At 46.9% G+C, this 14,755-nt stretch overlaps 1 protein-coding gene and 1 pseudogene across 2 annotated transcripts in view; one reads left to right on the top strand and one right to left on the bottom strand.

Moving 5' to 3' along the window:
- Nucleotides 1-10,244: 10,244 nt before the first annotated feature.
- On the bottom strand, nt 10,245-11,709 carry LOC116560219 (annotated as a pseudogene). The gene has a single exon (XR_004272858.1). The product of XR_004272858.1 is annotated as a beta-enolase pseudogene (transcript).
- A 1,065-nt stretch (nt 11,710-12,774) lies between these two features.
- UCK2 (uridine-cytidine kinase 2) overlaps nt 12,775-14,755 on the top strand; it is a 92,633-nt gene continuing 90,652 nt past the window's right edge. The window contains exon 1 of the mRNA XM_032291533.1: nt 12,775-13,241. Within this exon, the coding sequence (XP_032147424.1) occupies nt 13,143-13,241 (99 nt within the window). The 5' untranslated portion in view covers nt 12,775-13,142. The remainder of the gene's footprint in view (nt 13,242-14,755) is intronic.

Raw genomic sequence — 14,755 nt, 5'->3', positions numbered from 1 at the left:
AACAGGGGTGAGCCACCGTGCCCAGCCCCTTGTCTTTCTAAATAAGAGCTAACACTGGCCAGGTGCAGTGGCTCACGCCTGTAATCCCAGCACTTTGGGAGGCCGAAGCGGATGGATCATGAGGTCAAGAGATAGATACCATCTTGGCTAATGTGGTGAAACCCTGTCTCTACTAAAAACACAAAAATTAGCTGGGCATGGTGGTGTGCACCTGTAGTCCCAGCTACATGGGAGGCGGAGGCAGGAGAATCACTTGAACCCGGGAGGCAGAGGTTGCAGTGAGCCGAGATTGCACCATTGCACTCCAGCCTGGACAACAAGAGTGAGACACCATCTCAAAAAAAAGTGAGAGCTAACACTTTGGCTAACACTCTGGCTGTGCTGAAAACAGGTGCCCTCCTCTGAAGCTGCCCTTACCGCCACCTCCTCTTCTGGCTACCAGGGTGATAACTGGGGTTGTCCTGGGCCTGATAAGGGAGAAAAGAGACTATGTACTTACAAAAATGGCAAGAGTAAGGAGTAAGGGGAGTGTTCCTGGGATTAGCATTTGAGGGTGTTTAATCAAGGATGTCAGAATGGAAGACTGGATAAGCAAGAATTCACTGATGTGGAGGCACTTTCTCAGAACAAAAGATTTAATAGTGTACCAGGAAGATGGGGCAAACTTGCTACAAGGATTTAAGAAGCCTGGAAAAAATAATGGCCAAATCTCAGAGAAGTAGAAATACCTGCTTCGCCCTGACAAACCACAGAGGAAGGTGGGCATGCTGAAACTGATATGTAAGCCAAGACGACCAGCTAGAGAATCATGTTCCTTTAGAAAAGGGTCTAGAGGACACACTGCTAAAGCCATCAGGAATGAGCTGGAAGAGAGGTACCACTGACCCTAAGAAATCTGGTGGTGGCTCTTTGCAGGCCAGGGCTGATCTAAGAGAAGAGGTCACAGAGTTGGGGTTTTTTTAACATCCACTGGAATGATGGGGCCCAAAGTAGAAGTATGTGCCTTAAGAATCCGAATGGTGAAATACGGCTTTTTGTTGTTGTTAAAGATGATAATATCATTAAATCAGGTAATTTCTTACACATTCTGAAAGTTGAATTAAAAATGAAATCTGGAAAGAAAAATGGGAATAATCTCTACAGGAGGTGTTTAACTTTTGACCAGAGATGATTAAGTTACTTATTATTCATTTAAAAACAAGGGGTTCTTTTATTCTATTGTATTCTTATTATAATTTAATGTCATAATGAATTTATACTTTCTTGTATTTTACTTTATACACTTCTACTCTGGGGCGAGGAAAAATGCTGCTGAATGATGACCTAGAGCTTTTATTCAGAAGTTAATCAAGATGATTATGTTCTCGTGGCTATAATAGCTTAAAATGTAAAATGCTATATCCCTTTAAAAGAGTTTATCCCTTTAACCTCTTTTCTGTCTTAAGACACAAAATATATCTGTGTATATTTACAGATATAGATACACAGATATACACAGATATACACATACATATATATGAAATATATATGCATGTGTGTGTGTATATATATAGCATTTTGGGAGGATATGTGTATCTACACACACACACACACACACACACACACACACGAGTACAAAGGCCAGGCATGGTGGTTCACCTTTGATCCCAGAGCTTTGGGAGGATCACTTGAGGCCAGGAGTTCAAAACCAGCCTGTGCAACATAGCGAGATTCTGTATGTAAAAAAAATTTAAAAAAATTACCGAGCATGGTGGTACATGCCTGTAGTCCTAGCTACTCAGGAGTCTGAGGCAGGAGGACTGTTTGAGGCCAGGAGTTTGAGGTTACAGCGAGCTATGATCACACTACTGCACTTCAGTCTGAGTGACAGAGCAAGACCCTGTCTGTAAAAAAAAAGAGAAGAAGAAAAGATATAGGCTGGGTATAGTGGTTCACATCTGTAATCCCAGCACTCTGGGAGGCTGAGGTAGACAGATTGCTTGAGTCTCAGGGTTTGAGATCAGCCTAGGCAACATGGCAAAACCCCATCTCTACAAAAATACAAAAGTCAGCCAGACGTGGAGGCACTCAACAATAGTCCCAACCACTTGCAACGCTGAGGTGGCAGTATCACTTGAGTCCAGGAGGTGGAGGTTGCAGTGAGCTGATATCGCACTACTGCACCCCTCCCTGCCTGGGTGACACAGCAAGACCCTGTCTCAAAAAATATATACATATATTAGATATATACATATATAAAATATGTAGATATATACATCAACATAGATATAGATATAGATACACACATAATAAATCTTATTTCTCTAGTCCTGATGACCTAACCAACTGAAGATCTTGCAAACTGTCTCACAGGAGGCATCCAGGAATGAAACCAGTCTCTTCCGCCACCCTGAAAAGAGAGCTTGCTTAACTGACTGCCTCTCTTCATTTCATGGTCTTTCCAGTTACACCAGGGTTTCTTTTTTTTTTTTTTTTTTTTTTTTGAGACGGAATTTCGCTCTTGTTACCCAGGCTGGAGTGCAATGGCGCGATCTCGGCTCACCGCAACCTCCGCCTCCTGGGTTCAGGCAATTCTCCTGCCTCAGCCTCCTGAGTAGCTGGGATTACAGGCACGCGCCACCATGACCAGCTAATTTTTTGTATTTTTAGTAGAGACGGGGTTTCGCCATGTTGACCAGGATGGTCTCGATCTCTTGACCTCGTGATCCACCCGCCTCGGCCTCCCACAGTGCTGGGATTACAGGCTTGAGCCACCGCGCCCGGCCCCAGGGTTTCTTAATCAGGGATCTTTGGAGTTCTTCATGAATGGGTTTCTTGAGATCTCTGGACCCTTTTGAGTTTCCCCAACATTCTATTTTGTGCACACGCAGTGTTTTCCTGGGGAGTCTGTTGCTTTGGTTTGTTTTTCAGTGTCGTTGACTAAAAATATTTCTGAAACACTAGAGTTCATCACTGGAAGCCTTAAGCCTCCTTGCCACCAGGAAAAGCTATAATTTCATTCTGAAGGAAAACCGAACTAATCTTCTCCCCTAATGACTTGGGGAGAGTTTACTTCAAGACACCAAAGTAACTTTTAACATACCACGAACACTGAACAAAACCCAATCCACCTAATCTCATTTGGCTTCCAACGTCATTTGGCACCTCAGCCCATCATCTTGAGGAAAGTCAAACCTGCCATCCTTGGCCACCAGTTCAAATACAAGCCACTAGACTAAATATAACTACTTCTCTGACAATGATGCCTTCAGCAGTCCCATCCTCTGCTTCTCCTCTTGACAATCACCGGCTCTGAGACTACGGTGAGGCAAAGTGGGTGCCCAGGGTATGAAGGAGCTGCTCCTTTTTAAGGCCCGCCCTGCACTTGTACTTGCTCAATCCAAGAGTTGGTGCTTCCTCACTTTTTGCACCCTAGGCACATCCCTTGTCTCACCCTAATCCCAGCTCTATATCACCAAGTATAATGCATCCATTATGAGCTGATGGAAAGAGCATGAGTCACAGGAGGAGGGAAGAGGTAGCAGTAGATTATTCGAAGAGACAGTAACCTACGAACTAATTAGAGAAAGTGAAGGACGTCACTGCAGAAAAGTGGGATAGCAGGGATTTAGTCTGGTGACAGGAAAATAAGTAAAGGGTCAGATATGGGTCTAGGTGAACAGGATGAAGCCAAACAGGTTAGAACATGGTGATAAAACATGGATTCTGGGGCCTGCTCTTATCAGATGCTGGTAGCTGGCGGGGCAAGACAACAGAACTCTTGACTATGTTTTAGCCTATTTTCAAAGAATCACATTAGCAAGTGTCCTGTTATGGGGGAGGGAGAGAAAAATCAGAAAATCTCTACAGAACTCAAATGTGTATGTTAATTTTTTGAATTCTGTGAAGGCTTCTTTTTTTTTTTTTTTTTTTTTATAAATTTATCCAGTTTTTTGTTTTTCTGTTTTATTTTTTATTTTTGTTTTGTTTTCTTTTTTTTTTTTTTTTTTTTGAGACGGAGTTTCACTCATGTTACCCAGGCTGGAGTGCAATGGCGCGATCTCGGCTCACCGCAACCTTCGCCTCCTGGGTTCAGGCAATTCTCCTGCCTCAGCCTCCTGAGTAGCTGGGATTACAGGCACGCACCACCATGCCCAGCTAATTTTTTGTATTTTTAGTAGAGACGGGGTTTCACCATGTTGACCAGGATGGTCTCGATCTCTTGACCTCGTGATCCACCCGCCTCGGCCTCCCAAAGTGCTGGGATTACAGGCTTGAGCCACCGTGCCCGGCTGTGAAGGCTTCTTAAGAGATTTCTGAAGCTGGGTCAACTAAAATGTAACGACCCTTGAATGACTATCTTAGCTGAAAGAGGGTATATGTTAAATTCGACAAAATTAATAACCTACATTTGCGTAATGTCTTACAGGTCACAAAGTTCTCTGATGCTGTCTTTTTAAATCTCAGTCATTTCTCTATGCTTTTGCCCATTTCTGTTCCCATTTCCTAAAACTCTTTCTTCTAGCCTTCTGGTTGACATCTGTTTTTTTTTTTTTTTTTTTTTTTTTTTTGAGACGGGGTTTTGCTCTTGTTACCCAGGCTGGGGTGCAGTGGCGCGATTTCGGCTCACCGCAACCTCCGCCTCCTGGGTTCAGGCAATTCTCCTGCCTCAGCCTCCTGAGTAGCTGGGATTACAGGCACGTGCCACCATGCCCAGCTGATTTTTTGTATTTTTTTAGTAGAGACGGGGTTTCACCATGTTGACCAGGATGGTCTCGATCTCTTGACCTCGTGATCCACCCGTCTCGGCCTCCGAAAGTGCTGGGATTACAGGCTTGAGCCACCGCGCCCGGCCCGACATCTGTTTTTTTTAATCTCACTCTGTCCCCTAGGCTGGAGTACAGTGGCGTGATCTTGACTCACTGCAACCTCTGCCTCCCAGGTTCAAGCAGCTGGGATTACAGGCGCCCGCAACCGCGTCCAGCTAATTTTTGTATTTTTAATTGAGACAGTGTTTCGCCATCTTGGTCAGGCTGGTATTGAACTCCTCACCTTGTGATCCACCCACCTTGGCCTTCCAAAGTGCTAGGATTACAGGTGTCAGCCACCATGCCTCGCCAACACCTATTTTTTTTTAGAAACAACTTTCTTAAGCTATAATTCACATACCATAGAATCCACCAATTTAAATTGTACAATTCAATGGTTTTTACTGTATTCAAAGTTGTACAACCATTACAACAATTTTAAAACATTTCCTTCACCTCAGAAGAAATCCTGGACCCATTAGCAGTCACTCTGCATTTCCCCCACTAACCTCCCTAGCCACAGGCAACCACGAATTTACATTGGATGGACCCTGTAGATTTGCCCATTCTAGACATTAACTTTCAATTTTTATTTGAAAGTGTCCAGCCTGGTGTGGTGGCTCACACCTGTAAGCCCAGCACTTTGGGAGGCCAAGGTGGGAGGATCACTTGAGCCCAGGAGTTCAAGACCAGTCCGGGCAACATGGCAAAACCCTGTCTCTACAAAAAATACAAAAATTACCCGGGCGTGGCAGCCTGCGCCTGTACTCCCAGCTACTCGGAAAGTGAGGTGGGAGGATCACTTGGACCTGGGGAGGTCAATGCTGCAAGTGAGCCATGATCACGCCACTGCATTCCAGCCTGGGTAACAGAGTGAGACCGTTTCAAAAAGAAAAAAAAAAAGTGCCCTTGGGGATTAGGAATTTTTATTTATAGAACCCCTGACCCCTAAATAGTGGGCATCTGTGATAAATCAGAGAGCTGTGACAGAAATAGGAGAGGAAGGGAAATAGTATTTATTTAACTACTACTATGTGATAATGTGTATCATTATTTTTACAACCATCCTATGAGTCAGGTATCATTTACCAGTTGAAGAAACTGAGGTTTATAGAAATGATGTAACCTGCCCTGGTACAATGGCTCATGTCTATAATCGTAGCACTTTGGGAAGCTGAGGCAGGCAGATCGCCTGAGCTCGCGAGTTCGAGACCAGTTAGGGCAACGTGGTGAAACCCCATCTCTACCAAAAGTACAAAAATTAGCCAGGTGTGGTGGCTGGCACCTCTAGTCCCAGCTACTTTGGGGGTCAGGCAGGAAGATTGCTTGAGCCCAGGAAGTGGCAGTTGCAGTGAGCCAAAACAGCACCACTGCACTATAGTCTGGATGACAGAATAAGACTTTGTCTCAAAAAAAAAAAGAAATTATGTATGTAACCTGTCAAAGGCTATAAAGTTAGTAACGAAGCAAGATTATAAACCTTTGTTTTCTGACTACAGCTTATTCACCTTCTTTGCACCAGAGCAGTGGTTCTCAAACTTTGGTGGGCCTGAGAATCACCTGGAAGGCTTATAAAACACAGAATGTGGCGCTTCACACAGAGAGTTCCTGATTTACTAGTTCTGGGGTAGTGCTTAAGCGTTTGCATTCCCAGATGCTGCTGCTGCTGGTGTGAGACTGCACTACGTCGAGCTGCCTAACAGTACCTGAGAATGTAATTGATTAAGGTCACAGAGCTGGATGTGACTGATTAAGGTCAGAGAGTTTTAACATCATCCAGCCATCTTTTCAGAACAGTACTTACAATCTGACAAAGCAATTGCTGATTGCTAAAAGGTGGAAAGTAATTAGAAAGGTAATACAGAGAACAAAAATGCTTCGGATACATGATGAAGTGTGATAACATGTGTTTTTCTGGCTGGGGAATGAGATAAACAGAGAATTAATCATAGTGCATGAAGCACCTAGAGTTAGGAATTAGAACATTTCAGTTGGGTGCAAAATGTAATGTTTCTTGTCTAGTTCAGAACTATGGCTACTTAAAGGAAGAAGGCAGGCTGACAAAGGACTGTCAAAAGCAATGTCTCTTATTGTTCTTTGGCTACAGCTGCAGTTGCATACTCATGCTGACTTCATCCCCAAATGTTAACTAGGCCAGAACTTGATCAGACTGAAATCTGTAAAAAGAAAAACAAATTATCACAGATACCAAGAAAATGTATTTCCTTGAATCTGTTCTAACTGAATTTTGTTAAAAACATTAGATTTTTTTTTTTTTATAGTGGGAGGGGAAGGAGGACAGCTTGAAATCACTTAATTCAGAATCTGCAGTGTAATTGTTATGGTAGGCTCAAATGTGATTTGAACATCCCTAGCTATGGGATTTGGTGACCAGGCTCCCAAGAGAGGATGACACAGCACAGGTAATAGCACAGGCAGCTTGCCTTGCTTTGTAGGGGGCAGAGACGTGAAAGTCCTTGTTGAGGTCACTGGAGCTGAGAGTACTCTTCATAATTTAAATGGACACGGGTAATTTCCTTATATGTAGGCAAGCCACCCCCAGGGATAGGAAAGAGAAAGAAAAATAGGGAGTACAGAGTGCAGATGTCTGTCCTCTGCTAATTAGGCCTTACCTTTATATAGAATGATTTGATTTTTTCAGAGCACTTTCATATACATTAACTCATGCACAGGGGTCAAATATTGTTATTATTAAACAAAGTACAGAGAAGTGTGGAAAATTAGCTCAGTTAATGAATTAGCTCAACCAGGTAACAGATGCATTAGGATTAGATGAAGATAGTCACTCTGGAATGCCAAGAAAACAAAACATTCAGAAATAAGTGTAGTAACCATATTAATACAATCAAGGGAACACCGCCTTTCCTTCCAAAGTGATGGAAATGAAGTTTACTTGTTGGTGTCTTCTTACTTCCATATTCATTCATTTGTTCATTCATTTATCATGTATTAAATATTTCCTACTTGCTTGTCATTCTGCTCAGTGGGCCTGGGGGATGTAGAAATGAGACATTATGTCTCTTCATTTATTACAGCCTTACAAGTTGCCAGAAACTGTTCTAGGTGTTAAGGATATAGTAATTAAAAAAAAAAACAGGCCGGGCGTGGTGGCTCAAGCCTGTAATCCCAGCACTTTGGGAGGCCGAGGCGGGTGGATCACGAGATCAAGAGATCGAGACCATCCTGGTCAACATGGTGAAACCCCGTCTCTACTAAAAATACAAAAAACATTAGCTGGGCATGGTGGTGCGTGCCTGTAATCCCAGCTACTCAGGAGGCTGAGGCAGGAGAATTGCCTGAACCCAGGAGGCGGAGGTTGCGGTGAGCCGAGATCGCGCCATTGCACTCCAGCCTGGGTAACAAGAGCGAAACTCCGTCTCAAAACAAACAAACAAACAAACAAAAACAACAACAAGAAATGTATAAGCCAGTGTGGAGTAAGTCAATTAAAATTAGCAAAGCAAAAGGAACTAAGTCCTATAAGAAAAATGCCTTGATGGATAGAGGGAAGGGTAGATGACTCTTTTTTTAATCCATCAATTAAAATTAACAAAGCAAATGGCAATGTCTTATAAGAAAAATACCTTGATGGATAGAGGGATGGGTAGTTATGTTTTAAAGCAAGTGTATATATAGTACAACGTTAATGATAGAGCCTAGGTGGTGGGTATATTGGTGTTTGCTGTAAATTCTTTCAACTGTGTTTGAAAATTTTTATGATAAAATATTATGGAAGAAACACTATAGGAATGATAAGGAAGGTGGAGATTTGAGAAACGTTTATGAAAGACATGGCATTCTTTTTTTTTTTTTAAGAGATAGGCTGTAATCTGTCATAAGATTAGAAAGAAAAAAAAAAAGAGCCGGGCGCGGTGGCTCAAGCCTGTAATCCCAGCACTTTGGGAGGCCGAGGCGGGTGGATCACGAGGTCAAGAGATCAAGGCCATCCTGGTCAACATGGTAAAACCCGGTCTCTACTAAAAATACAAAAAATTAGCTGGGCATGGTGGCGCGTGCCTGTAGTCCCAGCTGCTCAGGAGGCTGAGGCAGGAGAATTGCCTGAACCCAGGAGGCGGAGGTTGCAGTGAGCCGAGATCGCGCCATTGCACTCCAGCCTGGGTAACAAGAGTGAAACTCCGTCTCAAAAAAAAAAAAAAAAAAAAAAAGAGGTTAGTAAAGGGGTGTGATGGCATGATCACCACTGCAACTTTGAACTCCTGGGCTCAAGTGATCCCTCTGCCTCAGCCTCTGGTGTAGCTGGGACTACAGGTGTGCACCACCATGCCCAGCTAATTTTTGTACTTTTTGTGGAGATCGGGGGGTCTCATTATGTTGCCCAGGCTGGTCTTGAACTCCTAGCCTCAAGTGATACTCACTCTTCTACCTCCCAAAATGTTGGGATTACAGGTGTGAGCCACAGCACTGGCCTCTTCTTCTCCTTAACTACCTCATATCCCCTTGCTAACCCTTAGTTGTAGATTCAACTCCCAAATTCCAGGGGGATATAAAGAGTTCTATAAAAGCCCATGAGGACTAAGAAATCTATCTAGTAGAGAAAAGACCTTTTGGAGAAGAGGCTAACTCTAGGACCACTCGAAACTCACCCACTCCATAGCCATTTGGCAAGACACCCCTTTAGGAAACTTTACCCAAATGCCCGCTTCTGGGTACCAGGTAGTGGCCACTCTCCCCATCTGTTTCCTGTCTGCTGCTACCGAGTTTGATGTCAGATGGTGACATAAAATACAGTCATTCCCTAGATATACGCGGAGGGACCCACCCCAGGACAGCCTGCATGTTACCAAACCCATGTATAAAGTCCCATAGTCAGCTCTGGGGAACGCGCATAAATGCTGTATTTTCCAACTGCCTTGGGTTCAGAAAAAAGCCGCATAAAAGTGAACCTCACAGGTTTGAACTGTTCAAGTATCAACTGCCATTTATTTATTTTTTATTTATTTTTTATTTTTTTGAGACGGAGTCTCGCTTTTGTTACCCAGGCTGGAGTGCAATGGCGCGATCTCGGCTCACCGCAACCTCCGCCTCCTGGGTTCAGGCAATTCTCCTGCCTCAGCCTCCTGAGTAGCTGGGATTACAGGCACACACCACCATGCCCAGCTAATTTTTTGTATTTTTAGTAGAGACGGGGTTTCACCATGTTGACCAGGATGGTCTCGATCTCTTGACCTCGTGATCCACCCGCCTCGGCCTCCCAAAGTGCTGGGATTACAGGCTTGAGCCACCGCGCCCGGCCTTCAACTGCCATTTAAAAGTGAAAAAAAGTTTGTGTTTTCTGGTATCCTTTTTTTGTTTGTTTGTTTTTTGTTTGTTTTTGTTTTTTGACACAGGGTCTGGCTCTGTGGACCAGGCTAAAGTGCAGTGGGGTCATCACGGCTCATTGCAGCCTGGATTTCCCTGGCTTGAGAGAAAATTATGTTTTTTTTTTTTTTTTTTGGTTGGCACCAGTGTTTATTTCAGGAAGCAGGTCTGGAAGACCTGGGTCTGTCTAGTGGAGTCCTGGAGCCTCCAGCTTCTCACTTGGCCTTCGGGTTGCAGAACTTTCATCCAGCAAATATAGCCTTGTCCCCAAGAGCCTCCTCGATCCTCATGAGTTGGTTGTTATTTGGCCAGACGCTCCGAGCGACAGGGGGCGCCAGTCTTGATCTGTCCTGTGCAGAGCCCCACCACAAGATCAGCAATGAATGTGTCCTCAGTCTCCCCAGAGCGGTGGCTCACCATCACTCCCCAGCCATTAGATTGAGCGAGTTTGCACGCCTGGATCGATTCAGTCACCGAGCCAATCTGGTTGACCTTCAGCAGTAGACAGTTGCAGGCCTTCTTCTCAACGGCCTGGGCAATCCTCTTGGGGTTGGTGACTGTCAGGTCATCCCCCACAATCTGGATGTCCACTCCCGAGAGGAACGAGGTCCAAGTGGCCCAGTCATCCTGGTCAAAGGGGTCCTCAATGGAGACCACAGGGTAGTTCTTAATGAAGCTCTTATACAGCTCTCTGAGCTTCTCCCCAGTGATGTGCTGTGCGGGATCATCAGGTGACTTGAAGTCAAGATCGTACTTCCCATTGCGATAGAACTCAGATGCTGCCACATCCATGCCGATCACCACCTTGTCTGGATAACCAGCTGCCTGGATGGCCGTCTTCAGCAGCTCTAGGGCCTCATTGTTCTCCAGGATGTTGGGTGCGAAGCCACCTTCATCACCCACATTGGTGGCATCCTTCCCATACTTGGCCTTGATGACCCCCTTGAGGTGGTGGTAGACCTCAGCACCAATGCGCATGGCTTCCTTGAAGGAGCTGGCCCCCACAGGCAGAATCATGAACTCCTGCATGGCCAGCTTGTTTCCAGCATGGGAGCCCCCGTTGATCACGTTGAAAGCTGGCACTGGGAGTATGAGGTCAGGGTTCCCAGCGAGCTCTGCGATGTGGCGGTACAGGGGGACCCCCTTCTCAGCTGCTCCCGCCTTACACACCGCCAAGGACACGCCCAGGATGGCATTGGCCCCAAACTTGGACTTATTCTCGGTCCCATCCAGCTCAATCATAAACTTGTCAACTTTTTCTTGATCCACAACACTTAGTTTCTTTTCCAGCAAAGCAGGGCCTAGAGTCTTGTTGATGTGTTCCACAGCCTTCAGGACGCCTTTCCCCAGATAGCGGGCTTTGTCTCCATCTCTTAGTTCCAAAGCTTCATAGATACCCGTGGAAGCCCCACTGGGCACAGCTGCTCGGAATCGGCCCTTGGCTGTGTGCAGGTCCACCTCCACTGTCGGGTTGCCCCTGGAGTCCAGGATTTCCCGAGCAAAGATTTTCTGCATGGCCATGGCTGGGATGTCTTCGCTGGAGAGCTGGATGGAGCTCCGAGTCTAGGTGGCAGCTGGGACAGTGTCCAGAAAATTATGTTTTTAACATAATTTCCAATTTAAGATAATTTACCAAGTTTCTAAAGATAATGCTGTTGACGTCAATTCTGTTTTAGATTGTCGGCCCCATCAGCTCGTTGATACCGGTCCCAAGTTCACAGAAGAGACTGGAAGTTACTAGGCGAGTTCTGCCTCTCTCAGGTGTGTCCCACCAAAACTTCTCTTCCCAGTTTCAGCTCTTTAGAGACCTTTTCTCTTCAAACGCTAATACAGGGCCTAGACTGTACCAGCACTATTCTCAACCCTTTACATACAATAATTCATTTAATTCTCACAAAAATCCTGAGACGTAATTGCCATTATTATTCCCATTTAACAGATGAGAACACTGAAGCACAGAGAGATAAAGTAACTTGCTCAGGGACCTGGATGTGAATGCAGAAATCTGGCTACAGAAGTGGAGTCTGACTGTGCCTAAGTCACTAATTGCCAATCTCTGGAAAACCGGTTCAGTCGAAGGTATTAATGGATCAAAATGTCATTATGTTTTCAAATACCCTAACTTCACAGGAAGCTCAGTGTACGGGATTTGAGATACTGTGCTTTAGAAGGGCACTGCTTTTCCAAGGGAGGGCACTTTTCATTAAAGCCCCTCAAATTGCCCTTCTCTAGAGAGTCACACGAGGACAGGCCTGCTAAAAACGATGGCGCTGGGGGGTTTCCAAGACAGGAAATATCTAAAGCCAGCGGCTGACATATCTTGGCGAATGGGAGAAGGGAAAAAAAAAACCCCTCATTTTCTGGATACACAAGTTTTTAGCCTGGATAATGGATAAATGACTTTAACTCTGTTCCACCCTAATCTTCCAAGCTTGTTCAAATTTTGCTTCTCAGACCTGGGCGATTCCTTCTTATTTAATCTGCCTATTAATTTCTTCAAGCTTTTTATCCCTTCCGAAATAGGTAGTAGGTAGCATACCAAATTAAAACACAGAACAACCCGTTTCTTTCTCCCAGGGTCCGCCAGGGCGCGTCGGAGAAAGGGTTAACCCGCCGGGTGAGAGGGAAGGTCGGGCTCACACCTTTCGCAGCGACCTCGGGAGGCGACTGCGGCGGCGGGGCCCGGGAGGGGCGGAGGCTGGGGCCAGACGCCTCGCCGCCTCCGCCTCGGCGAATAGCAGCGCGCTGCCCGCCCGGATTGGAGCAGCAGCATCACGCTGACCTCTGCCTGGGATGTAAACCGGGCCAGCCGCTGCGGGCAAAGGAAGGCTCTTGGCTCCTCTGGGAAACCCAGCCCCATCACCGGCCTCTGAGCTGCTCGCAGGCGAGCGGCTGCAGCCTCGGCCCCGGCAGCGCCCAGCGGCGGCTGCGGGAAGCGGAGGGAGGCCGACGCGGGCGCGGGCGGGGACCGTGCGTCCGTTCGCACAGGCAGCGGGAGGAGGGGCGGCGCGAACCATGGCCGGGGATAGTGAGCAGACCCTGCAGAACCACCAGCAGCCCAACGGCGGAGAGCCCTTCCTCATCGGCGTCAGCGGGGGAACGGCCAGCGGCAAGGTACGGCGGGACCCCGAGCCACGCTCCCCTCCCAGCTCAGGTTCCCGGGCGGCGCATGTGGCCGGCGGCCGTGGGCCGTGTCAGTTGCTGCAGCCACCGCGTGGCCAGCGCGCCTCCGCTCCCGGCCGTGCTCCAGCGCCGAGTGCGCCCTGCGCGGCCTGGGGACGCTGCGCCGGGGGCGGGCGAATACTCGGGCCATTGAGGTTCCGGGGATACGCGGCCCCGATCGCAGGGCTGGAGTGCTTCCCTCGCTTTTCTCCCCCGGCGTTAGTAACTCGTGGCCCGGGTCCTATGGGGGAAGGGCAGGGAGAGCGGATGCTTATTGTTTTCCAAGTCCAGTGTTGGGGGAGAGGGCTTTCCGCAGGATCCCCCCCAAACTCCTGATGGACCCCCCCCCATCCCCGGTCTGGCACAGACGTGCTCGCCCCGCGGCGCAGCCCGGTGCCAAGGGCGGAGCGAGCTGGGAAGCGCGGCCGGGAGGGCGAGGGTGGCGGGAACGCGCGAGGCGGCGTCCCGGGGAAGGGGAGCCGGGTTTGGGGCTGCACGCCAGGGCTGAGGATTACAGGGGCTTCCGGGTAAAAGCCTGAGAGGCAAATAGGTGCCGTGACATCAATGAAACGATAAAACTAGGGGCTTCTGATCTTTAAGGTTATAAGAGGAAACGTGGTCGGCTTCAGTGAGAAAGTTGTACTGGCTCCGTGCTCTTCGGCGTCCGAGATGTACGCGTCTTGGATCCACGGAAAGGGGTCATCGTATGGGCGTCTGACTCTCTTAGGAGCCTGTTTCCTTTGTTTTATCAGCAAGGCAAGGAGAGACAAGGGAAATGACTTCCTAGCTTTACCCGGGGCTTTTTCTGCAGGTGGAGAAGGGTGGAGTCCTCCCAGATGGTTCTTTGCTCCATTAACAGCCTTTAAGATGTGGCTACTTGTTTCTCCCACCGTTGAACACCCTCCAACTTCATTTGGAGCACGGGTTCCTCAAGGGAGCCTGCGAGCTGGGTGCTGGTTTGGAGGGGCAGAATGATGCTTCCCCCGGCTTGGGAGACCAGAGCAGGAAGGCTGGTTGTCGCCATGAGGAAAGAGCCACGAGGTTTTCGCTCCAGAGCCGACTTGTCAGTAGCCCCTCCTCCATTTTGGTTTTACGTTTTTTCCTCCAGATCAGGACTGCTTTAGCGCAAAGAGCCCAGACTTGGCGGCTGGCACTGTGGAACTTCTTTATTGATTAAGTCAATCTTGTGCCTTGCTCCCAGGGTTAGGAATCGGCCTGCTTTAGGTCCTGAAGTTTATGTTCTGTGTGTTCCCTGGTTGAAGGCTTTTTAAAAAAATTTTGAAATTTTTGAATGTGTTCTTTACTATGACTTATACTAATAATTCAAAGCAAAATCAGAATGTTAGCCCTTTCAGGAAGCTTTACTGTTCTTTTAGAATTATTCTTGCCCTTCTGTTTGCCTTGGCATATTCCTGTTGCATTGGGAGCATTTTTTTTTTTTTTTTTTTTTTTTTTTTTTTTTTTTT

The sequence above is a fragment of the Sapajus apella genome, unplaced genomic scaffold (assembly GCF_009761245.1).
Source record: "Sapajus apella isolate SASKATOON/1434 unplaced genomic scaffold, GSC_monkey_1.0 scaffold25, whole genome shotgun sequence".
NCBI lineage: Eukaryota > Metazoa > Chordata > Mammalia > Primates > Cebidae > Sapajus > Sapajus apella.
This window is presented reverse-complemented; position numbering and strand designations above follow the sequence as displayed.